General features: G+C 49.8%; 8 protein-coding genes across 8 annotated transcripts; 6 read left to right on the top strand and 2 right to left on the bottom strand.

Moving 5' to 3' along the window:
* Positions 1-1,845: 1,845 nt before the first annotated feature.
* Positions 1,846-5,324, top strand: BU24DRAFT_167121 (MFS general substrate transporter). Its single transcript, XM_033521453.1, has one exon. It carries the CDS (start codon positions 2,107-2,109, stop codon positions 4,915-4,917), a length of 2,811 nt encoding a protein of 936 aa, XP_033386546.1. The 5' UTR covers positions 1,846-2,106; the 3' UTR covers positions 4,918-5,324.
* Positions 5,325-5,942: 618 nt separating this feature from the next.
* BU24DRAFT_368564 (thiolase-like protein) lies at positions 5,943-7,720 on the top strand. Its single transcript, XM_033524374.1, has 2 exons — positions 5,943-6,645; positions 6,712-7,720. Exons 1-2 carry the CDS (start codon positions 6,155-6,157, stop codon positions 7,592-7,594), a joined length of 1,374 nt encoding a protein of 457 aa, XP_033386545.1. The 5' UTR covers positions 5,943-6,154; the 3' UTR covers positions 7,595-7,720.
* Positions 7,721-9,066: 1,346 nt separating this feature from the next.
* On the top strand, positions 9,067-11,161 carry BU24DRAFT_440864 (major facilitator superfamily transporter; the record flags this gene model as incomplete). Its single annotated transcript, XM_033530393.1, has 2 exons — positions 9,067-10,881; positions 10,956-11,161. The coding sequence occupies 2 exons, from the start codon at positions 9,067-9,069 to the stop codon at positions 11,052-11,054; spliced, it is 1,914 nt and encodes a 637-aa protein (XP_033386544.1). The 3' UTR covers positions 11,055-11,161.
* A 1,886-nt stretch (positions 11,162-13,047) lies between these two features.
* Positions 13,048-14,484, top strand: BU24DRAFT_408138 (glycosyltransferase family 1 protein; the record flags this gene model as incomplete). Its single annotated transcript, XM_033525843.1, has 2 exons — positions 13,048-14,358; positions 14,482-14,484. The coding sequence occupies 2 exons, from the start codon at positions 13,048-13,050 to the stop codon at positions 14,482-14,484; spliced, it is 1,314 nt and encodes a 437-aa protein (XP_033386543.1).
* Positions 14,485-14,777: 293 nt separating this feature from the next.
* Positions 14,778-16,646, top strand: BU24DRAFT_389955 (uncharacterized protein). Its single transcript, XM_033525064.1, has 2 exons — positions 14,778-14,883; positions 14,932-16,646. Exon 2 carries the CDS (start codon positions 15,202-15,204, stop codon positions 16,195-16,197), a length of 996 nt encoding a protein of 331 aa, XP_033386542.1. The 5' UTR covers positions 14,778-14,883; positions 14,932-15,201; the 3' UTR covers positions 16,198-16,646.
* Positions 16,235-17,349, bottom strand: BU24DRAFT_449707 (uncharacterized protein; the record flags this gene model as incomplete). The annotated part of the gene is made up of 3 exons (XM_033530968.1): positions 17,041-17,349; positions 16,773-16,991; positions 16,235-16,716 (listed from the first exon to the last, which is right to left on the bottom strand). Exons 1-3 carry the CDS (start codon positions 17,258-17,260, stop codon positions 16,235-16,237), a joined length of 921 nt encoding a protein of 306 aa, XP_033386541.1. The 5' UTR covers positions 17,261-17,349.
* A 508-nt stretch (positions 17,350-17,857) lies between these two features.
* On the top strand, positions 17,858-19,184 carry BU24DRAFT_167078 (uncharacterized protein). The gene is made up of 3 exons (XM_033521452.1): positions 17,858-17,886; positions 18,017-18,310; positions 18,367-19,184. The coding sequence occupies exons 2-3, from the start codon at positions 18,247-18,249 to the stop codon at positions 18,714-18,716; spliced, it is 414 nt and encodes a 137-aa protein (XP_033386540.1). The 5' UTR covers positions 17,858-17,886; positions 18,017-18,246; the 3' UTR covers positions 18,717-19,184.
* Positions 19,185-21,596: 2,412 nt separating this feature from the next.
* On the bottom strand, positions 21,597-22,410 carry BU24DRAFT_432656 (uncharacterized protein; the record flags this gene model as incomplete). The annotated part of the gene is made up of 2 exons (XM_033529933.1): positions 21,597-21,748; positions 21,867-22,410. The coding sequence occupies 2 exons, from the start codon at positions 22,408-22,410 to the stop codon at positions 21,597-21,599; spliced, it is 696 nt and encodes a 231-aa protein (XP_033386539.1).
* Positions 22,411-23,133: the final 723 nt, after the last annotated feature.

Here is a 23,133-nt window from a genome sequence, read left to right as displayed (position 1 = left end):
GTACCCAAGTGTGACGCTTGGCGGGAAGTCATTGCAACGGATTTGGGGGAAGAGACCACTACGAGAGACCATTACATTCAAAGCGTAGGTACGAGTAGAGTAGACTGCAGACGGACTGAGCCAGGACGTAAGCACCACGCGACAGGCGCACGCTGTGTGCGCGCGCACGGCTGGGGAAGGAATTCGATCAGGTAGCGTGTACGACGGGCTGCATAACGATGTGCAAGGCAGTTGGCCCAGCGAAACGCAGCACAATGAAGCGCATGATGATAATAATGATTATGGAGAAGATGACGGTGATGCTTGTGGTAGTTCTTGCTCAATCAACGCGATCGTACTCTATACTCCGTATCATTCCAACAAACCCAACAGAACCACAGACTTGGTCGCATCATTATTCTTGTTTGGTGTAAGAGGGATTTAAAGAGGACGTTGGAGGGTGGTGTTGAGAAGTGTTGGATTTGCGTACTATCCCGGCTCCCCATTGGGCAGAGATGGGAGTTGGAGGGGGATCGCAGGCGCCCCAACCTCAATGTTGGGGTTCGTTTGATGTGAGATCTTCAATGATGGTGCTCACTCTCATCATGTCATGTATGCATGCGTGCATATCACGGCTCGTGTCGAACTGGCTGCTAGCTGGTCACTGGGGAGCAGGATAAGATACCCCGCAGAGATTGATGATCTCCGTTAGTTGGATATCGATGGTTGGCTGGCTATCAATGATATATGATATGAAGGATGATTATTGCATGCTTTGATCAGATCGAGATACCTCGTATGTAGGGATTCGATTTGGTCTGACTGAGAGCGTTTGTGATGGTTACGTGACCTAGCAAGGGACTGATCATGGTGAGGAAGATGGGAAGCAGAAGTCAATAATCGATATGAAGTTTTCAGGTACTTTGAAGTTTAGATAATTGGCATCAGCTATGGAGTAGTTAGCCAGGGCGATTGACCAAGTGGCTGGAGGCGGGTAGTTTATGTCTTTTTGCGGTCACCTCATAGGTAGATGCTTCTTAGTCTGGAGGAATAGTTAGCTGAAGAGTACGGAGTAGCATAGTAGGGTAGGTCTTGGCTTCCAACAGAGCTCCGCGATGTTTAATTGTTTCCAGCCTTTCTTCCTCTACACTTACAATACTACCTTGTTATCAGGGAGCGGTACTCATACTCGCAGTTGTCAGTACGATGTAGTATTGTGTAGATGTATGTAATAGTCTGATTGTCGATGGTGAATCGTGATGGGAGGTGGAAAGTGGAAAGATGGGGCAAAGACACTAGACGAAACTAGGACAAGCGCTAGTCAGGGATCTTCCGTCCCACCGTCGTCATCTTCTCCGCAGAAAAACCCAGATCCTCTTTCCTTTCACTCTCGGCCAATTCTCTTTCTTGGTGACGGTGACTTGGTCCTCCCACTCCTCTTCCGTCCTCTGAATCTCTTCCCAATGACGCTCATACACTATCGTCTTTCGGACCCAATACGGCGTCCATTGCCCCCCTCCATCGCACGAGGCTCTCGGAACCATGCCACCTCGTTCCATCCGTCGGCTATGACACTCCACTCCCTCCCTCCTTTCGCTTTTCATGATTGCTGATTAGTCTTCCCTCTTTCTCCCTCTCCCTCTCCCGCGTCTGCACGCACCACACAGACACCGACGCGGCAGTATTCTGGGGATCTACTTCGGACCCTGGTACCCAGCACCAGGCAACTGGTCCTTCATCCGGTCGCTGTTTAGCAGGCACTAGTCAGAGCCTGCACTGGTCATATTCTTGCTCCTCCCAGTCAACCCATCAATCTCGAGTCTTCGTCCTCCATCGACCATCTGGCCATTTGACCATCGTACCCACCGATCTGTCTGGATCTTGGATCGCCTTTCCACCAAACACAGTCATCCTTCTTCCACTCGAAAACCTTCCTTACGTCCTCTCGCTGTCGCCTCCACAGTCATCTCCCTGTATCAATATCAATCATCTGCGACTGGCGGAGGATGCCTCGATTCGATCTCTGCGCGAGCTATCGACTACATTCAAGATAGACAGCCTCTGACCTCATCCTTGGTTGGGTAGAGCCATGATCTGTACTAGATCGCCTCACGACAACTGCACAAGATGGCGACCGACGAACTGGTGACCCGTGGACCTGCCGTACTCGCCGTCACCGCTGCCACCCTTGTATGCTGTACGGTTTTCGTCCTCTTCCGTTTGATATCAAGATTTGGGATTGTAAAGAAGCCAGGATGGGACGACTACTTCATGATTCTTGCATGGATATTGGCATTCGGCACATCGTTTAGCATATGTTATGGTACTCGATATGGGCTCGGTCGTCATGAGCATGACATTCCCCGCGACTGGTCTTCACCGATGAAGAAAACTGCCTACGTCTTTTCCGTCCTGTACAACCCGGCCCTCATGGCGACCAAGACCTCGATCCTCACCTTTTATTTAACGCTGTCAAAGACGCACAAGGTATTCCGTTGGGCGACAATTGCTACTATGGTCGTCGTCAATGTCGGTGGACTCGCCCTGACTCTGCTCAACACACTGCAATGCTCACCAGTCTCTGCCGCCTACCTTTCACCCACGCCAGACACCGCATCCTGCACCAGCATTGTCACAATCTATCTGTCTTCTGCGCCTTTGAACATCATCACCGATCTTGCGATCTTGTTTCTACCCATGCCGATTCTTACTAGCATGCGACTACCCAAGAAGCAAAAGACTATTCTCGTTGTTACGTTCGGATTTGGTATCTTTGTGGCTGTGGTTGATGTCGTTCGCATCGCCTATCTACAAAAGGCAGCCAGGGATAATCTCCGCGCTGTCCAGATGCACCAGGCTGAAGACAACACAGATTCGAGAGATGCAAATGATTTTTCCTGGTACGCATCGTTGTCATTCATGTGGAGCGCAATTGAGATCAATGTCGGAATCATGTGTGGTTGCGTTCCGGCGTTGAAGCCATTGGCCTCTCGGTTCCTGCCACACTGGATCCTGGATCATACCATCCGCGACAAGAGCACGACAAACACCAGCGACGACATGGTACTTCATCCCGATATAATCGGCCCCGGATCTGGCTCGCGAGGAAGATCTAACCAGTCCGACCCCTGTCAGCCCCCAGTTTCTCCCCTAACCACACGACCACCTCCCGTCGCAATGCCAGCCCCACAACATGGCCCAGAAGAGCATATAGACATGATGGATTTCTTAACGACGCCTAACTCGAACGAGATGCCACAGCTCCAACAGATGACCACCTTTGCAACCTATAATACAGGTGGGCGCACTCGACGGGGATCGGTGCCATTTTTTGATTTCGTCAATGTTGGCAAAAGAAAGAATATCACACTGAGGACCAATCGTGAATCCATTTTCCCTATACTGATGGTCACCCTCCTCTTCTTCATATGGGGCTTTGCATATGGGCTCCTAGACGCCCTGAACGCCCGCTTTCAACAGATCGCCAATATGAGCCATGGTCAGACGGTAGCCCAGCACTCAGCATACTATGTAGGGTACATTGTGGGTCCTTTGACTTTTGGCCGCTTGGTCTTTCGTTACTGGGGCTTCAAGGCTTGCTACACTGTTGGTCTTCTCATTTATGCTTGCGGTACCCTCGTGTTCTGGCCCTCTGCTGTTCTCACCTCGTTTCCCGCTTTCCTCATATCGAATTTCATCGTTGGACTAGGCCTATCCACACTCGAGATCAGCGCAAATCCTTTCATTGCGCTTTGCGGGCCGCCCGAGTATGCCGAAGTCAGATTGAATCTATCTCAGGGTGTACAGGCCGTTGGTAGCATCCTCTCGCCACTCCTCGCCAAGAAGGTTCTGTTCAAGGCGTCGCCAAACAGTTTGATCGATGTCCAATGGACGTATCTTGGGATTTCCATATTCACCGTCATTCTCGCGATTTGTTATTACTACGTCCCCCTACCCGAAGCTACGGATAAAGAGCTTGAAGATGCATCGGCCAGACTTCCGATACCGCGCGACGCCGAAATATCGCTAGGTACTTCAAAGGTTAAGGTCATCTACATTACGCTAGGAATTGCTATCTTCTCGCAGTTTTGCTACGTTGGAGGCCAGGAATCTGTTTCTACGACTTTTGCAGCTCTCACTCAGCGCGTTGCGCCAGGGTTGGAGACTGTCTCGCACCAAGCCTATGGTCACACCGGCTTTGCAGTAGGTCGCTTCCTCGCAGCATTCTTGAACATATGGATCAAGCCTCGTTACCTCTTACTCTTCTTTTACCTTGGTGCGATCGCATTTGCAGCTGCAGTCATGGCAGGGCATGACATGGTTCCAGCAGCCATGATCGTGCTTTTGATGTTTTTCGAAGGTCCGCTATTTGCATACATCTTTGTTCAGCCCCTTCGTGGTATGGGCAAACATACCAAAGACGCTTCTGCTCTTCTGACGGCAGCAATTGGCGGCGGGGCTATCGTACCCCCAATCATGTACGGGGCCTTGAAAGCCCACAATGCCCAGTATGCGTTCTGTGTTGTGATCGCGTTCTATGCTGCTGGTACTTTATTCCCTGTTTGGCTCAATCTATATTCTATAGCAAGAAAGCTATCGGATCCGGTGAGGGACGAACGAACGCGCAGAGAGAGCGAACTAGAGCAACGGTCTCGGCAAGAATCAATGCCGACAAGCGAGAAGAAGAGAATGTTCTCAGCTATCTTCAAGCGCCTCAGCATCAGTGGCAACAAAGGTGCTCCCCCAGATTCGCCGCCCTGTGAGCATCGAGAACGGTCCAGTTGGACGGAAGCCAGGACGCCGACAAGTCGCCCAACTACTGGAGCCGTTGAGTCTCCATCTAGCTTCCCAACCTACGACGACAGTCCTACCTTTGAGACCATGCCTATATGGCTTGAAGGAGCTCCCAACGGAAGAGCTAATCATCGGACAACATGAGCACGGACGATCTTCAAAATCATTTCCTGATGACGATGTTCTACGATGGCTGAACGAGCTTTTATTTTTATTTTTTAGTGTCTTGCATAACTGAATGGAGTTAAGAACATGGCGTTATAGATTTCATGGGAGATATCCCCAGCCTCGCACAGCGACGCACGCGCTTTCGACATTTTCCTTTTTGTACATCATCATGGGAAACGGACCGAAATTTCGGAATTTTTAATGAGGATCAAGGTACATATGGGAAGGGAGCATCGTGGGTGGACAGGTGCATTTTGAACGATATCCAGACTCACGAGTCTAATTTTCTGAGACTTTTCTCATTGTGTATACTGCCATCAACTACATGTCGATAAATGACGCCCAACAATTGTTTATAATATATCATCTTTGAATCATATCATGCACCTGGAGAGGCGTCGGAAACGTGCACATGCGTGTTATTCGAACACGACTATGAGTACCATGGGGACTAATCGGCAATTTACGGTAATTCAACAAGGCTTGGACGTTTGCCGTTGAGATGATTACTATTGGGGTACTAGAAGTACTCGGTCTTCACGGTATTATTGCTGACCGGGGACAGATATTCCCAGTGCCACAGGCGACAGAGACCTGACTAGAGCTATGCTGGTCAGTAGTCAGATCATTCGCTCGGCTCACAGTGGCCCTATCCTGTAATTGTCATGTACCACAAGCCGAAAGCTTGTTGCATCAGTGAAAGGCTGGCAGTAGTAGCTGAATCTACGCATCTCGGAAGGATTATTATCATTATTTAAGGACGAAAATGTTGGATGTGGTGGTTATGATGTGCCACTGGTTAATGGTGGCGGATGAGGCTACGGCTACGGCAATCAAGGCACATGGAATGAGTGTCGGCTATTCATAACCGTCGACTTTTGTTGGTCGATGGGTGGATAGAAAGCAGTTGGGCGTAGTAGCCGTGACGGTCCCCGCGTTTTCCCCAAATGGAACCTGCCTCGGTTCACGCCTTCTCCACGTTCCTCTACCCGTAACGAATAGATAACTACCAACCAGGTACCTACTTATCTTGTCAATCCTTCCCATTCACACCCACTTCTCCTATCCCCTCCTCTTACTATATCGTACAGGTTCGTCGAAGGCGCTGTTTGCAAACTTCATTCTTATCTGCATCCCCATTCGCGAGTTTTGATCAATTCCATCGAGAAGCCATCCCATCTTACACCGCATTCTCATACTCACAACCGCCACCATGGTCGGCCAAAAGCAACCCGTCTACGTCCTCGGTGTGGGCATGACCAAGTTCATCAAGCCCCGCGGCAAGGTTGACTACCCCGAGCTTGGTTTCGAGGCTGGTGTCAAGGCCATGCTCGATGCGCATATCAACTACGACGAGGTCGACCAAGGCGTCGCATGCTACTGCTATGGCGACTCTACCTGCGGCCAGCGCGTCTTCTACCAATTCGGTATGACTGGCATTCCCGTCTACAATGTCAACAACAACTGCTCTACGGGTTCCACAGGTCTCTACATGGGAAGGAACATGATTGCGCATGGTGCTGCAGACTGCGTGCTTGTTGTCGGCTTCGAAAAGATGTTCCCCGGTAGCTTGCAGACATTCTTCCAGGATAGGGCAAACCCTACCGGAACCAGCAGCTTGATCATGAAGGAAACTAGGGGTATCACCAAGGCCCCAGGTGCAGCACAGATGTTCGGTAATGCAGGACGAGAGCACATGGAGAAGTGAGTGCGACCCTTTGGTCCTCTATTCGCGCATAGGATATTAAACGCTGACATCCATTGAAATAGGTACGGTTCCAAGCTCGAGGACTTTGCTGAGATTGCCCGCGTCAATCATGCCCATTCCAAGAACAACCCATACTCCCAGTTCCAAGATGAGTACACTCTCGAGCAGATCGTGAAGGCGCCCATGATCCATGAGCCCCTCACCAAGCTTCAGTGCTGCCCTACCTCCGACGGATCCGCTGCTGCCGTCCTCGTCTCACAGGCTTTCCTCGACAAGCGACCAGAGCTCAAGTCGCAAGCTATCCTCATCGCCGGACAGTGTCTCGCTACAGACACTCCCAATCTTTTCAACCGCAGCGCAATTGAGTTGATCGGATACTCCATGAGCGAGCTTGCAGCCAAGACCGCTTTGAAGGAGGCCAACACCTCTCCTGATGATGTCAAGGTTTGCGAGTTGCACGACTGCTTCTCTGCAAACGAGATGGTCACAATCGAGGCCCTTGGGTTGGCACCCCGCGGTAAGGCTCACGAGCTCGTCCGAAAGGGTGGCATTACATATGGCGGCAAAGTTGTCATCAACCCCTCTGGAGGTCTCATCTCCAAGGGACACCCGCTCGGTGCCACTGGCCTTGCTCAGTGCGCAGAGCTCGTCTGGCACATGCGTGGATGGGCCAACAACCGTTCCGTCAAGGACACCACCGTCGCTCTTCAGCACAACCTTGGTCTCGGTGGTGCAGTGGTGTGCACCGTCTACAAGAGGGCCGATGGTAAGGCGGCGACAGACCTGTCGGACGCAGAGGTCGGCAAGGCGAACGGTCTCGGATACAACCCTGCCACACAAGCAAAGGGCTTCACCAAGGAGCAGGTCGACTCCGTCAGGTCGCGTACTGCAAGGAGTGAGTGGGCTATCCAAGACACTGAGCAGAAAGTCGAAGCGAGATTTTGAGCGCAATGCTTGGGCGACCTGAAAATGGAAATGCGGGTAGGATTTGCATCATTGGAGTCTTGTAAGAACGAACCAATCTTTTGTATATAGTATTAGTGATGTGAAGCCAGCGAACGTCGATTTATGATACGCTTTACGAATTGTTCCATCTTGAGTAACTATTGAGTATGTGCAAGAGTTAGATGCTGTAAGATTGGAGACTCCGGACTTGACTTGGACCTGGCCGGGTCTGTGCGACATGACAATGTGAATTGCTTGATTTCCGTCTACTGCTTCTGCTAGACTCGCGTTGCGTCCACACTCTTAGTATGCAGTCCTCAATTCTCAATTCCCGAGTCGGTGAATCGCTATATCAGAGTCTCCGACTTTCAATAGTCGCTGCAGATAATATGACAAGTTGGCTGGAGACTTTTATCTCTTTAGCACCCACGCTAGAAGTACCTCCCCATCCTCCGTCCAACGACATGCCCACCCTTTATGGACAATACCACATGCTTCCCAATCACGCTAACACGGAGCTCAGCGGCATGCTTGCATTCCTATTGTAATCAATTTCTGATCCTTCTCTCTGATCTTCGTCGCTTTGCCGCATCAGCGCCCGATAATGTAATACAGCCACCCCGGACCGGATCCCCATATCCATTCTCCGACCTTGCAGATCCGCCATGCAACACTATGCAATGTTTCCGCCCCACGATCATTGATTGGTGTTTTTTGTTTTTGCAATTTTCGATATTCGCCTGCCTAGCAAATATTTCCAAGAGTCATCTCGGTAGGTAGGTTCTTTTTAGGGGCAAGCGGGATGAGATGAGCATGATGGACATCATGAGGGTGTGGAGTGCTGTCCTTGGGAGTCGGTGAATCGGGACTTCGAAGGGTTCGTTACGATGCTCATGAGCTCATGCGCCTGATGTGGAGTGGGTGGGTGCTGATGAGCTGATATTGCAACGCTGGGATCGTTGTCTTCATACTCGGGGTCGTTTCGACTTTCCGGCACACATCATCGCAAGCTTCTGAAGTTCGGATGTACGGATTGACTGGTAGTGACTTCTTGTGCGGCCTGCCTCTGAGGTACACATAACTACCTATATCACATTCAATCACAATCTGAGAAGTTTCTCGGCCTATTGCACACCAGAATGTCACGTTCAACGTATGACGAAGAGGACGAAGTGCCTCCATTCCCGGACACGAATACTATCAACGCAGATAGGGCTCACGAGCTCAACTCGGCGGGGCCCTCAAGACCACACTCTTCGCTGTCCAATTTCAATTCCAATCACCATACCCACTCAGGCATGGACCCGCAGACATACAATGCCCTCACAGCTCCAACTCCACCAGCAGTTCCGTCGACTTCGTGTTCTACACCGACGCGTACGAACTTTGACATCACAGATTCGGCTGTCTCCCTCCAGAAGAAAGGTCGAGAATCACGCGATGTCATCGAAGATTTGCTCCACAGCCTGAGCATGCAGGAGAAGGAGGACTTCGAGAGTAGTCACAGAAGGGCTACCAGCACCTTCTCTTTCGAACCGCTTGACCCAGACGAGTATCCCTTGTCGCGACCTGTCTCCCAATCGCAGCGAACATCGAGATACACATCTCGTACTGTAACTCGCGCACCGACGCCTCCACTACCATCAAAAGATGAAGACAACACCGCGCCAACTCAAGAACAGCCAGCTACGCAATATCCCCCGCCAGCAAAATTGGCACTCATTCTCATATCGCTGTACATCGCCATATTCCTCGTAGCACTCGACCGCACGATCATGGGTCCAGCCATACCCGCCATCACGAACAAGTTCCACAGCATCGACGACATAGGCTGGTATGGTTCTGCCTACATGCTCACGTCCTGCGGCTTCATTCTTCTCTACGGCCGAGTATATACGTTCTTCCCAACCAAGCACGTCTTCCTTTCCTCGATCTTCCTTTTCGAGGCTGGGAGCGCAGTCTGCGGCGCGGCCACTAGTTCACTGATGCTGATCATCGGCCGGGCGATTGCAGGGTTCGGAAGCAGTGGCATATTCACGGGAGCTATTTTGATCATCCTTGAGATTGTGCCGCTGCATAGAAGACCGTTGTTACAGGGTTTGTTCGGTGCCTGCTTTGGCGTTGCATCTGTTGCAGGTCCATTACTCGGAGGTGCATTCACGGGATCCAAAGCGACATGGCGGTGGTGTTTCTTCATGAACTTACCGCTCGGTGCCATCACGATAGCATCCGTTGTATTCCTCTTAAATATCGAAGATAAGAGCAAAGAGAAAAGAAGCGGTACCTGGGCCGATCTTTTCAAGAAGCTAGACCCCCTGGGCACGATTCTCTTCCTACCCAGCATAACAAGTCTCCTCCTCGCGCTCGAATGGGGAGCCACCGAATACGCCTGGAGCGACCCTACCATCATCGCCCTCCTCACCGTATTCGCCGTCCTATTTGTTGCTTTCGTCGCCTGGCAAGCCTACACTCGCAATACCACGGCTACAGTCCCCGCCCGCGTGCTCTTCCAACGAAGTGTCGCCTGCGGCGGACTCTCTCAATTCGCCGTCGGCGCAACCATGCTCACAGTATCAATGTACATTCCCTTATGGTTCCAAGCCATCCAGTCCCTCTCCGCCATGGCATCCGGAATCCGAACGATCCCGCTCGTCCTCTCCGTCGTCGTTGGATCCATCCTCTCGGGCGCTCTCGTCCAACGAATCGGCTACTACACGCCGTTCATGATCATCGGCAGCGTTCTCATGAGTGTGGGCGTAGGTCTCCTCACGACATGGAACATCCCCATCCCCGCACGCATTTGGATCTCATACCAAGTCATACTGGGCCTCGGCGTTGGCTTCACAATGCAGCACCCCAACCTCGCGATTCAGATCGTCCTGCCCAAGCCTGACATTCCCACCGGCACGGCACTTCTCTCTCTCGCACAGACGCTAGGAGGTGCAGTCTTTGTGGCTGTGGGGCAAAACACGTTCATTGATAAGTTTGTGGCGAGGCTGGAGGGGATTCCTGGCGTTGATGCTAGGGCGGCTGTCAAGGGGGGCGCGACGGCGGTTTTGGATGGTGTCCCTAGGAGTGCGAGGGAGATGGTTGTCGATGCGTATAACTATGCGCTGACTAATGGACCATTCTTTGCGTGTTTGATTGTGGCGTGCCTAGCGCTACCTGCGGCATTGGGAATGGAGTGGAGGAGTGTCAAGGAGGGAATGCAGAAACCTGCTGTGCAACAGAGATCGGACGAAGAAGCGAATGATGGCGTAGCTCTGACGAAGGAACGTCTAGACACTGTGAATGAAGGTGCTGGGGAGTCGAGATCTGGGGATGGTGATGGCGTTGGGGAGCTGCTGCAGCCACCGAATAGGGACAAGAGGAAGAGTTGGAGGCAGAGCTACCGAATGGTGGGAGAGTATTCTTGGGTCCTTGTCAAGAGGATGAATCCAGATCTGAGAGAAGAACTTGAGAGGACTTCAAGATGATACATCACGAGGCATACTTAAAGCGACGATCATTACTAGGATTCAGTATCTTCACGCATTTGGCGTTGTTGGGGTCTGATATTTGCATAGCGTTGACTTTTGATTTCATAGTCATTGATGTTACTTTTACGTTGTGGTTCTGCAAGTAAGTGATCGTATCCAACCGTTGATACCAAAGGATGGGACTTCGCCGCTTCAAAGCTTGAGGCCACCATTATGCCCCTTAACCAGGCGTGTCCGCTGCACGTAAGAGCAAATCCATTGGATACCAGTAAGGAGAGTTGCTTTCTGACATGCATTAATTAAGGAACCTTCCTTTACTATTCTACAGCCGAAATATGTGCAGCACAATACATGGTTTCTCGACTTTCTGAACTTTCAGTGGATCATGTTCTGAAGGTTGAACGATGATTGATCCGCTGACAACGGGAAACACTTTCAATGCATGCCTCGTGCGACATTGTCAGGCTGAACCCCCACCAGCAGCTGAATTCATCAATGGAATAAGCATCTAGAAACTTGACGAAATCGTTCGGCTTTCCCCCTCCCCGAACGACGACATGGATCTCAGCATGGTCAGTCCAAATATACCAGAACAATGGTATTGATCAGCGCTGGTTGATATGGGATTTTTGGTCACCACATCACCAACCCAATATAAATTGCAGACTGCATATGGATAAGTATCTACTACACCACCATCAACGCGTGTAATTTGGACGACTACTCGCCCAAACAAATTAAGTGTTGGATGTTGTACAGCGTACAGTCTCAGAGCATTTGACTATGACTTTGTGCTTTGCATCCGAGTGCTGTGCTCCGTGATGCAGTCACCTTTCACATTCTTGTCATCTGAGACGTGACTAGCCCTGAGTAGCACAGGTGCAACTTCCAAGCCCAGGCCGCGGTTGGCAGATTCAGCCGTACGAGGGCCAGAGACCGTGGTTGCCAAAAGCCCACTGAAATTCATCGATTTGGAAACCTCAACATTGTTAGGACGGATGTAGCGGCTTCATCGGGACATATAGCTCGAATCGCAATCGGACTATGAAACTGAGATACGGTAGAGTTTGTTGCAATTGGCAGTGACATGGAGTATCAATCTTGGCCAATCCAAGCCACAAGCTTGGGAGATCTTCGCATTGCTTCCAATCTGACGATTAATTGGCGTAGTTCTACAGACGAATGTGCCATGCCAATCAAGATACGCTGGCCCTGGACCGATAGCGTCAAGCAATTGCTTATAGGGACCTCGATGACAGGCCATGATAAGCAGACGGCGGGTGGCCTCGAGCTCCCACGTTTGTCGCTGCAGTTGGACGCTCGAAGCGAAAGTGTGCAGATTGAGGGATTTCGGGGGGCCTGCATCAGCCATTGCTGCACAATTCTGTGTTGACATCCTCATGCCTTGTGATGCATTGACATTGCGACCTCATAATTCGCACGGTAGTTACTGCGACTTCTGTGAGAACGAGTGGTCAGCCCTAGGCGTTGGCCATATGGTGAGCTACCACTTCACCTAGCGTCATCCCGCCGATCGTTTGCTATCATCTCTTTCTACCTGAGCTTACCCCACTAATTTCTAACTGCTTTTTGCGGTTCCCCACGGCTGCAGTCCGTGATCTTATTCTTAGCACAAACTGCACAAATCGGGCCATTATCTCGTAAATTGACGCAGGCCTGCGTATGAGGCTCGTTATCGTCCTTGCGATCCCGGCGTGGATCTGTTTCGGGAGGAATAACGACGGAGTTGACGTCGCACAAGGGTAACTGTAATTGGAGAGTGAGCATCGGAGGAAGGATTTCATGTCTTACTGTCCTGCATCTACTGGATGTGGCTCGGACGATCAGTCGTAGTCGTGGTACCCATTGCTGGGCTATAGATGAAGACATATATCTTGACCCTGGTCTTTGCAATTGAGATCTTCGCATTTTAATTCAATTCACTTTCTCAAAGACTAGATTTCTTTCAAGAAGATGGCACCTTCGGATCTTCATATGGTCGTCAGCGTTGCTTTTCAGGATGCTGGCGACACAACGCGAGCAATCGCTATGGCCATAGCATTCCGGGATAGTTGCCCACCAGGGCTTGATCTCAAGATAACCTTCCTGTCGTGCGGAAGTCGATTCGAACACCTCATCACAAATGCTGGCTTTCCCATTGCGGCCGCTCAGCCACGAGTAAAAGGTATCAGCGTTGCACACGACCTTGGATGGGACTTCCCCGAATTCTTTGGCTCGAAAGAGATCGCACAAACATTCATTGAAGGGCAGCTCGCAGCACTGCGCGAACTGCAGCCTGATGTCGTGTTTCATGGCATGTGGGCTCCGGCAAGCCTTGCAGCACGCATGCTAGGCATGCGAACTATCAACTTCCTTCCGGTGCCATTGCATCCTGGCAGTTTTGGAAATGGACTGATTAGAGATCTCCCCGACATGATGCCACTCTTCACAAGATTACCTCGACCAGCTCGACAGCGACTCGCATATTGGGCCAGCGGCTTAATGCTGAAGGCCCCAATATTCCACCAGAAGAGACTCGGGGCTGCCGCTGCAGCATGCGGTTGGCCAATCAAAGGTCCTATTTCGCTATTCGACATGAACATGGCTGATCTGAACATCGTCAACGATCACCCCATTTTCCATGCAGACTATGCTCATAGACTTCCGGAGAACATTGTCATTGCGGGTCCGTTGTACGCAAAGAACGAACAAGAGCTTGATGCTGATATCGCGGCACACATGAAGCAGGGGTCGGGCCCCGCCATTCTCGTTGCGATGGGTAGCTCTGGGACGGAAGATTGGATTTTCGAGGCCATCAAAGCATTCAAAATGTCCAAGGACGACGATTGGAATGTCGTGGTGCTCGCATCGCCTTCAATATGTAATGTCGAGGACGCTCGCAAGGTGGCCGCTGGCGATAAACGAATCTTAGTGACAGATCGATTCATTCCGGCACCAGCAGCAAACAAGTTGGCCGATGTTGTTGTGATCCATGGCGGCCAAGGTACCGTACAGACTGCTGTCGCAGCAGGTAAACCAGTTGTCGGTGTCGCGCTGCAGATCGAACAGCAGACCAATCTCGACAACGTCATGAACGCCGGAGCTGGTATCCGAATTCAAAGACAGTTCTGGAAGGCCAAAGCAATCAGGCAAGCAGTAAAGACCATCTTGAATGACCCGAACTACACGGCCAATGCGAGGACATTAGGCGAAACTATCAGGAACATGGATGGAGCGAAGACAGCGGCGGATGCAATGTGGGATTTTGTCTTGCAGAATGAAAAGGTAAAGGCATGATGCGGTGCCCCGTAGCACCATGTGTCAACTTCTAGGAGGAGAGCAATGATTCAATTGTTGCGAGTTTCATTGTGAATTTTCACGACGACAAATCTATCTGTTTTATTTTAGTAATGCCCACAATTCAGGACAATTCGCTTCAGACATCACAAACCATACAAATTATATCTCTCATTCCGTGTCCGATTAATGGTCGAGATTGATATCACGAGCGTGCATGCATATTCTTCATTTTAGTGACCATCAATTGCTTCATGATGAATTTACTGACCTAGAATTGAAATCATACCTACACAGAAAGTACTTCGATGACATATCATCAAGCTGACGCGGGCCGTCCCCACTTAATCCCGGGAAGGCCCTCTTTATCTCCACAACTATCCTAACTTGTCGTCCCAATGCTTTCGCTCGCATGCTTCCGTTGTGATCCGTTTGAGGGTATTTATTGTTCAAGAAACGCGTAAAGAATAATTTTCCCAGATGAGCTGCTGTGCCTGAACATCTGATACAAAAGTAGGCCCTTTTCCCCCTCCAATGATACAATATTAATGACTGTGTCAGGTTTCCTGAGTCGCGCTGGTCTCGGAGCAAATCAACATGGGGTATTTGATTTACAAAGACGTTTGAAAATCCGTCCCTCCGAAGCTCAAGGATCATGGTGTGATATTGCATATTCTAAACTCGATTGTTTCTAGTTCCCGAGCACGCATTCGCCAACAATCGAACAACAACCGAGACCAAAAAAGGCCAGCGAAACCGCCTTTCACATACAAGTACACTAATACACATACACGGATACCTGGACGATCACAATCCCCAGCACCAAAAGAGATGACTGAGCAGAACGTGACATCCCTCTTTGACACGCCGTACGATGCCCTCCCTGACAAAAAGCGGGTCTGGCAGGGTACCCCAGGAAGCCGTGAAGAGGGACTTGGAAAACTCGCGATTCTCACACCTGACGTCGTCGCTAGAGCCGCCGCAGAAATTCGGACCGGGCGGAGGGTTTGCTTAAACTGGGAGCTCACCAAGCTGGAAACGGCGGGCTTCAATCGGAAAGCATGCGAGCACAACATTGTCCCGCTTCTGGAAGGCGTTATCTACGACGACACGTACAATTTCAACCCACAGCAAAGCAGTCAATGGGATGGGCTCAGACATTTTTCGATGCCAAACCCGGCAGAAGGCGGAAAGGAGCGAACTGAGCGTGTCTTTTACGGTGGGACCACCATTGCAGAGATTATGGACAGAAGCAACACTAGAATCGGAATTCACCATTGGGCGAAAGAAGGTATAGCAGGTCGTGGTGTACTCATTGATTATGCGTGGTGGGCCGAGCGGAAGGGTATTCAGTATTCGTCGTTTTCGAAACATGAGGTCAAATTGTCGGAGATCAAGGAGATTGCGAAGGAGTGTAACATTGAGTTTCGGAAAGGTGATATTCTTTTTGTGAGGATCGGCATAACAAGAGAATGGGACACTAAGATGAACGAAGAAGACAAGAAAGCCTACGCAGCGAACCCTACTCCTGAACATGCTGGGTTAGAGGTTACGGAAGATATGATCCGATGGCACTGGGATAGCGGTTTTGCGGCAGTTGCAGGAGACTCGATCGGATGGGAAGTGTACCCTCCTAAGGATGTGAAGCTTTTGTTGCATGAGTATCTTCTTGCAGGCTGGGGTATGCCCATTGGTGAGCTATTCGATCTCGAAAGCCTCTCCAAGGTATGCCAGGAATTGGGCAGGTGGTCATTTTTTGTCAGCTCAACCCCATTCAACATGCCTGGTGGGGTTTCTTCGGCGAGCAATTGCATGGCAATTTTCTAGGAGGGCATTGAGAGTACCATTGGATTACCAACGCTCACTAAGAGTCGTGTGTATGTCCTTGCCCATGATTATGTGCCACGCCCAAGTCTGCGTGTTTTTCTCCCCCTTTACCCTCCTCTTCTTTCAGTTGGGGGAGCAATGGAATTTCTTTCTGGCCTTCTGGCCTCTTCCAGTCCCAGTCCTTGATGGATTGTCTGGAAACTTGCCTCTTATCTATCCACTCAAACAATTCGTCCGTATTTTGACACTTTCTCCAAGCATTGAAGTCTGGAAATGGTTCTGGCTGGTCCTCCATCCATGTCCAAGTCACAATGTTCAAGCTTGGTTGGCATTTCAATGCATTCAGCAGTACACCAATACAATGTGATCGGTGTGCAGCATGCATAGGAGGAATATTTGACATATCTCCCCACTTCTCACGGTAGTAGTAATCGTAGTGCGCAAATCTACGCAGTTCGTCCAGGCAGTGTATCAGGTGCTGGCCGTCCATGACTCCAAAGTATTTGTCTGTCCCATACCCTACGTCCAAATCAGCTCTCTGAGTAAAGTAAACCACGATTGAAAGGGTTGCTAACCAAATTCCTCCGGCACTGACGTTGTATATTCAGGATCCTTCCCAATTCTAACAATATCCTCTTTTGAAAATACAAGCACTGGTGTGTCTGCAATCGCATCCCACGCTGCATCTACCTCGGGGGATGGGTCGGCTTTGTATATTGTGAATGGATCGTTGAATAGACTGGCATTTTGCTTGACATCGGTCATTTTGAACGTGAACTGATCCAGCAAGGGAGCTTCGTGATGTCAACATAAACACAGCAAAGCATGGGGGCTCAATATTACTGTCATAATTCGTCTGTTTGAGGGCCCAATTGGCGCCTTTTCGGCCATTTGCCCATAGTGTCGTTACAAATATTATTGTATTCACGACAAAGAATCCGAAATTGAAGTAGGTCGTAGACCTTGATATGAAAGACTTCTTCAATTGTCGTGGCGCTTCTTCACCGGCCTCTGTATCTGAGTGTGCAACCTTCTCATAGTGAGGACTTCGCGACCCAAACATGATGTGTGCAGAGGGAGCAAGTTGAGATCGAAGGGGATGACATGGTATGAAGTTGTCAATGGAAAACTTTGAGATTGAAATGTCGGCTGTAGGTGTTTGCCTGATGCTATCTTCTTTTGGAAAGCATGCGAGAAGGATTCTTCGACCTTCCCATTGTGACTTGATCGCCTTGGCAACATAGCCATTCTGTCCCGTACATCACCAATCACAACGAACACCCACTTTCTCTGCGATACCTTGCTTTTAAGGCCCTCAATGTATACTACCACCGGAGCCAACAGAAATCACAATAGGGAATTAAGCGCCATCAATGCTTATCTTCAGACTGCAACTAGCCCACGAGCTTGATCATTCCAAGCTTCTAAACCCGCGCATCCGTGGAATTGCCGATGCCAACCCCAACTACGGTTCTTAAAATGCGTGCAGGATTGCAGACAAGGCATGAAATCATTCGCTGATTCGTAGAATACTCACCCGTCTCGGAGGCACCCTCCTCAGAACACCATGTGCCGAGGCGTCCAGAGTTGGGGCTCACCTTTTCTATGACCATTCTAATTCCTGCGCAAAGCTGTATATGGAAGGTCATCAATGGCTATACGAGGGTTGAGTTTCTCCATCCTATACAAGTATGTTCCGAGCTGCAGGATGGTCCGCATCGTCAAATAAGTATATTATCACCAAAGACTACAACGGCAGTTGCCCCGCTCGAGTATTGGTCTAGAAGAAGGGATGGACGCTGATTCTCTGTGTTCGTAGGATAGTCTTATCCTGAAGGATCTTGTGAAGGATGATAGCGTTTGTCGGTGGTGGGTGGTGGCTGTTTCTCGAGAAACACTGGCAAAAAAAAAAGGCAGCTCTAGTCATTCGTATTGATGGCTGCTGCATGTCCATTTGTACCGTGAGTATATAAGGAGCTTCACTGGCCTGGTTAGCATTAGCATCATCAGGTTCACAGTACATCTTCGATTGATACTTTACTTGTCACCATGAAGTTCTCTAGCCTCCTGGTCGCTTCAGTCCTCGGATCCGCAGTCATTGCCGCTCCAGCTGGTGAGTTCTCCGTGACACCAATTTGATGGCCAAGTTCTATGTTGACTTTATGATAGAATATAAGCGTGAGGTTGAAGATGGGAGTTCATCGTATGTGAGATCCAACGGGGAGGCGTTGGGCTTCAAGATCAATAAACGGGAAGCAGAAGGAGCCTCGTATGTGAGAACTGAGGGCGAGGCCCTCGGCTTCAAAATCAACAAACGCGAAGCAGATGGAGCCGCGTACGTGAGAACTGAGGGCGAGGCTCTTGGTTTCAAGATCAACAAACGTGAAGCAGGCGGAGCCTCATACGTGAGAACTGAGGGTGAGGCTCTCGGATTCAAGATCAACAAACGCGATGGAGCATCATATGTGAGAACTGAGGGCGAGGCTCTTGGGTTCAAGATCAACAAACGGGAGGAATAGGCGCAAAGATTTCACAGGGCACTCGCTGGCTAGGATCGGCATTGCCCATTCATCATGACTGATCGAGATCTCTACAGCCGATGATTTGAAGGTGGTAGGACTCGAGATCCTTCCAGCCGACGATCTGAAGCGGGTAGGACCTGGAGGACGTGGGCGTCGGATGGTGGTCGACGCTACCCAAATTGGACGAATGAGGAGGACAAAGGCAAGATTCGGATGTCCGGAATGGAGTCCGAAGAGACTTTGTATGCATGTAATTTCCGGGACGCCTGAATCTAGCTTCTCGACTTCGTTGCCTTTTGCGGACTGTTTGCGGACTTGAATTGTCCCGATATGCTATTCTACTGTGCCAGTGGTCTTCTCTAGTCTGAGGATGGTCTTAGGGTCGTATAGTCGTATATCACACAAAAAGTCCCAGTTTAAGAGCTTAAGCCAATGGTACGTTAGATGTCCTCACGCATCTAGAAGGAGAATAACTTGAAAAGTCTCCATAAAAAAAAGTCAAGAAACCTCCCGAAAAATGGTGGTTCCATATGAAGTTATGTTGTGAGAGTGACAGACGGCCTGATCGGACCGAAGGAAGCTACTTCAATCGCTTGCCAAACGTGGTTGGTAGAAGCGGCACGCGGAAGCCATGCATGAGCCGTGGCGGAGATCATTAAGATACCTCATGGCATACGGTCCGAATAGACAACAATGGTTCACAATAGTAGAGATGATTGGATTAGATGGGAGCTTACGACTGTAGGTGTTCACACTACATTATATACGTCATTTAGACTCAGGGGTTGTTGCAATCTAATCGGCAGCTAAAAGTCCAAAATGATCGCTGCATGCCAGTGGAGAAGCTGCGTACGTTCGGTGGAAATTTCGAGGCTGTCATACTTTGAACTTAATCACGAAAGTGCATTGGAATCCTCAGATATCAGCAAGAATCCCTACTACGGTTATAATATGTCAGTGACTTTGGAGAGCAATGGGCTACACTGATTCCATGATATGGTTTTTTTTTGTACAGAGATGCGATCTAGGACTGGTGTGCGGCTGAATCAGAGTTGCGATGCGATTATCAAATCAGTCTTTGGCCACCATTGGCCACCTGATGTTTGTGTGAATTTTGGTTAGCCTTCATTTTGATTCATTGGACGAAGGCACACCCGTACTCGTGTTGAGATGCACTATGTCCGGCTTCTGGTGTTTTTACTTAGAAATTATACTATCACTAGTCTTAGGTCGAGAGCTAACACGTCAAAAATGTCGCCTTCTCGAAGGATTGCGATCTCCACACAAGAACTATTTCGGACACAGTGCGCCCACTAAAGTACCTGCATTTCGTATTTCGCATTTAGATATGTCTATTAATGACTACAAGGTGAAATGTGACAACACAATAGAAAGAGGTCTGAATCATGCAAACAGCCCATCAAAGCTGGGGGCTTGATAGCAGCCCAAGGCAAGGGAATTCAGCTGCCCGTGTAAGGTCAAACTAGAAGTCGGACGGTCTGTATCTCAGCCGACCTTTACTGCATTTGATAAAGTTTCTTGCTTCGTTGCAACAAAATAGAGCAAACCCAATTGCCGTGGCGGAGCTCTCTAAAGTTGGCGTCGCTTGATAGCCATTATTGGGGGGTTTCCGTTCAAGATCGCTGCTACCATTGCGCCGTCTACTTGCCTACTTAAGTCAGCGACAGACTAAGGTTAAGGTTGTTTCGGACTCCGCACACAATGTGATTCTTTCTGGAAAAAAGAGGTCCTCAAAGTATAATGCTACATAATCTGAAGTAAAGTTCAGAGATGTAGCTGCGAACTGTAATGGAACTTTACAGGGAAAGGTGGGAGACATCCGACGTTTTCTATACACATCCTCCAAAACAACGTATCCAGCGCGAAACGTTCTTTTCCAACGCGTGTGACGGGTTGAAACGCTCATAGCTATAGCAAGGCCCCTATTCCCTTCCAAGTTCCGACCGATCACTTCTGGAGTGCGAAATCCGTTTGATAGGGTTGCGAAACTAACTCAAGTGTCAAAACACGTGGCCGCTGGCCACTAGGTTCGGATAGTTTTACCCTAAGCACCTCTTGACTGTCTGTAGGCTTCGCAATTAACAATTCTACCACGGTTTGCGCAACTGGTAGTCCCGAAAGGACGCGGGTTGAGATCCAGGTACCCTCTTAAGTGTGATGCATCTAAGCCAAATCTGAACTTGACTGTGCTAAGGCATATCTAGTCTCGCAGGTCATGCAAACCTATGCATCGATTACCAGACTCATTGTACTCTTCCATGCCGGATACAGACAGGCTAACGGGATATGTACCGAGCCAGAACGTTATGGATCTACGTGGCAACACACCAAGCCGATCATGGGAAACTCTGGCGCGACAATAACAACGAGCTCCCATTGTTGCTCTCGACTCGAGATGAGGCGCATCGTTAAACGAAGGATCCTGTGGCCGTCTTGCAAGACCAATATGGTGCGGATGATCGTCCGACTGCTGGGCCAAAAGTATATCTACTGAGGACCATACTGTCGGGTTCATGAGAGTCAAGCAAATATCTTTCAAGCAAAGTTCGAGAGCTGCGCGTCAGGGGCAGTATCTTTTTGTGGGTAGACTTTCCGGGTTTCGGCGGTTCGTGATCATTCGACCACACCCTTCCTCCCAGACAATTAGGTAAGGTAATACCGATATCAGGTGATTTGGTTAGTGATAATAGATTACATAGTATACATGTTCATGGCGAACATCTATCGTACATATACATACATGCGCTCGCTAAAGTCAAGCACCTATTACTCGTCTAGTCCAAAGTGAGCCTCGAGCACTGCATTGCCATAGCGATTGGGCAGGGGTCAAATCGCGTTGGGTGTGCAATTTTCGAATCAGCCCGCTCGGGGTTTCCGCTTGCCGATATTCCAACCCCAGTTTCTCAGCGTCTTGACGACCTTTGGCAATACGGCCGCGGTAAGTGGAACTCGAATAAAGATGAATGACTTGTGAATAACGTAGGCCAATGTGAGTTGAGTCCAGATTGCTGTCCAACATATTAGCCAGGGCGTAGTTTACAATGGGGTTGGGTTCCTCAAGTATCATACATGCACCAGACCCTTGATTCTGAGCCTCCGCTGCCTCGAGCTCATCAGTCCAGTCACCCTCGCGGGCAGTGGCTTCAGCAACATCGCCACTGACGGAAGCTTCCTGCCCTCCTTTATTCTTTCCGAAGTTCGGGAACACTATACGGATAACATTCTGCGCTGCTTCTACAACGATGTGCTCGTAGTGTCCAACGGTTTCTGCACCGAGATACCGTACGGCAAGGAAGCAGAAAGGGAAATCCAAAGCCGAAAGGGCGAAGTAGACTCCCAATGCGGTCCATCCATACTCTCGTGAGAGCTTCTTTAGGCGCTGCGATAAGGTGAGGGCTGGCTCGGGACTTCCAAGGTGTGGTGTAGGATTCGGTCTTTGCGAGGGGGTGTGTTTGTTACTGTTAAAGCGAAGGGAGCGGAAGCGACGGAAGAATTGGTTTCGTGTTAGCTGGTGGTGTCTCTGAATGATCAATCTAGAAGAGAGAGCCTCCTTAGAGACCGCCTGCGATGATGTGAAGAAAGTTCGCAAAGCTGCATGGCGTGGGGTAGAGCTCTTTGGATAGAACACGCTTCGGAGGAGCTGCTCCGACAAGGAGCGGGAGGGCCTCATAGCTGAGGTGAAAGCTAATCTGAGCCGATCTCTACGATGATGAGGTTACAGGAGGTGAGAATTGGACGCTGATTGCGAGATGGGCGTGTCTCACGACAGACGTCAGAGATGCGCTCGCGTGTTTGTGCGTGTGAGATCAAGATGATGATACCACGGATAAATTTCTCGACGGAGGCTCCGATCGGCCCGAAACACCTCCGAGCGGACAGCACTTGACACTCAGCTTCATAGCTAACGACCAGAATTCTAACCTCAACTAAAAAGACATAAGTTCAAGATCTATGACAGACATCACGACTATCCCGCCAGCAACTCAAACACAAAAACCTTCGATCGCTCTCATCCAAATTACCACTCCGAAAAATCGCGGACAAGCGGAGAGCAACCTTACCTGGCCGTACTGTGTATGTGCTAAAAGACTCTAGGGTTACCAAACTGGGACGTTGTCGACTGTGATGCACAAGGACCAGCTCCACCTACAAGGACCCCTGCTTCGTAACTCATGTCCCCTGATCGGTAACAAATGCCGTGGCCAGGAACGTGTGAATTGCGCTTTCGTATTCTTCTTTCGTACATGCATGCATCCACTCCCGGAATAGGTTACTTGCTTGCAACTAGAAAGAATGACAACAGAGACAAAAACAAAGAGCGTCGCCATCCAGTCAGGCTCTAGGCAATGTCGCGCACGACTCAGGTCCACTAACTGAATGACCTGAAACCGTA

The sequence above is a fragment of the Aaosphaeria arxii genome, assembly GCF_010015735.1.
Source record: "Aaosphaeria arxii CBS 175.79 unplaced genomic scaffold BU24scaffold_3, whole genome shotgun sequence".
In the NCBI taxonomy this organism is placed as follows: domain Eukaryota; kingdom Fungi; phylum Ascomycota; class Dothideomycetes; order Pleosporales; genus Aaosphaeria; species Aaosphaeria arxii.
The sequence above is the reverse complement of the archived record's forward strand: the minus strand, read 5'-3'. Positions and strand labels throughout refer to the sequence as shown.

Coding starts and splice junctions, on each gene's coding strand:
- BU24DRAFT_167121 (XM_033521453.1), top strand. CDS start 2,107: ATGGCGACCGACGAACTGGTGACCCGTGGACCTGCCGTACTCGCCGTC.
- BU24DRAFT_368564 (XM_033524374.1), top strand. CDS start 6,155: ATGGTCGGCCAAAAGCAACCCGTCTACGTCCTCGGTGTGGGCATGACC. Junction 6,646..6,711: donor GGACGAGAGCACATGGAGAA/GTGAGTGCGACC, acceptor CCATTGAAATAG/GTACGGTTCCAAGCTCGAGG.
- BU24DRAFT_389955 (XM_033525064.1), top strand. CDS start 15,202: ATGACTGAGCAGAACGTGACATCCCTCTTTGACACGCCGTACGATGCC.
- BU24DRAFT_167078 (XM_033521452.1), top strand. CDS start 18,247: ATGAAGTTCTCTAGCCTCCTGGTCGCTTCAGTCCTCGGATCCGCAGTC. Junction 18,311..18,366: donor AGTCATTGCCGCTCCAGCTG/GTGAGTTCTCCG, acceptor ACTTTATGATAG/AATATAAGCGTGAGGTTGAA.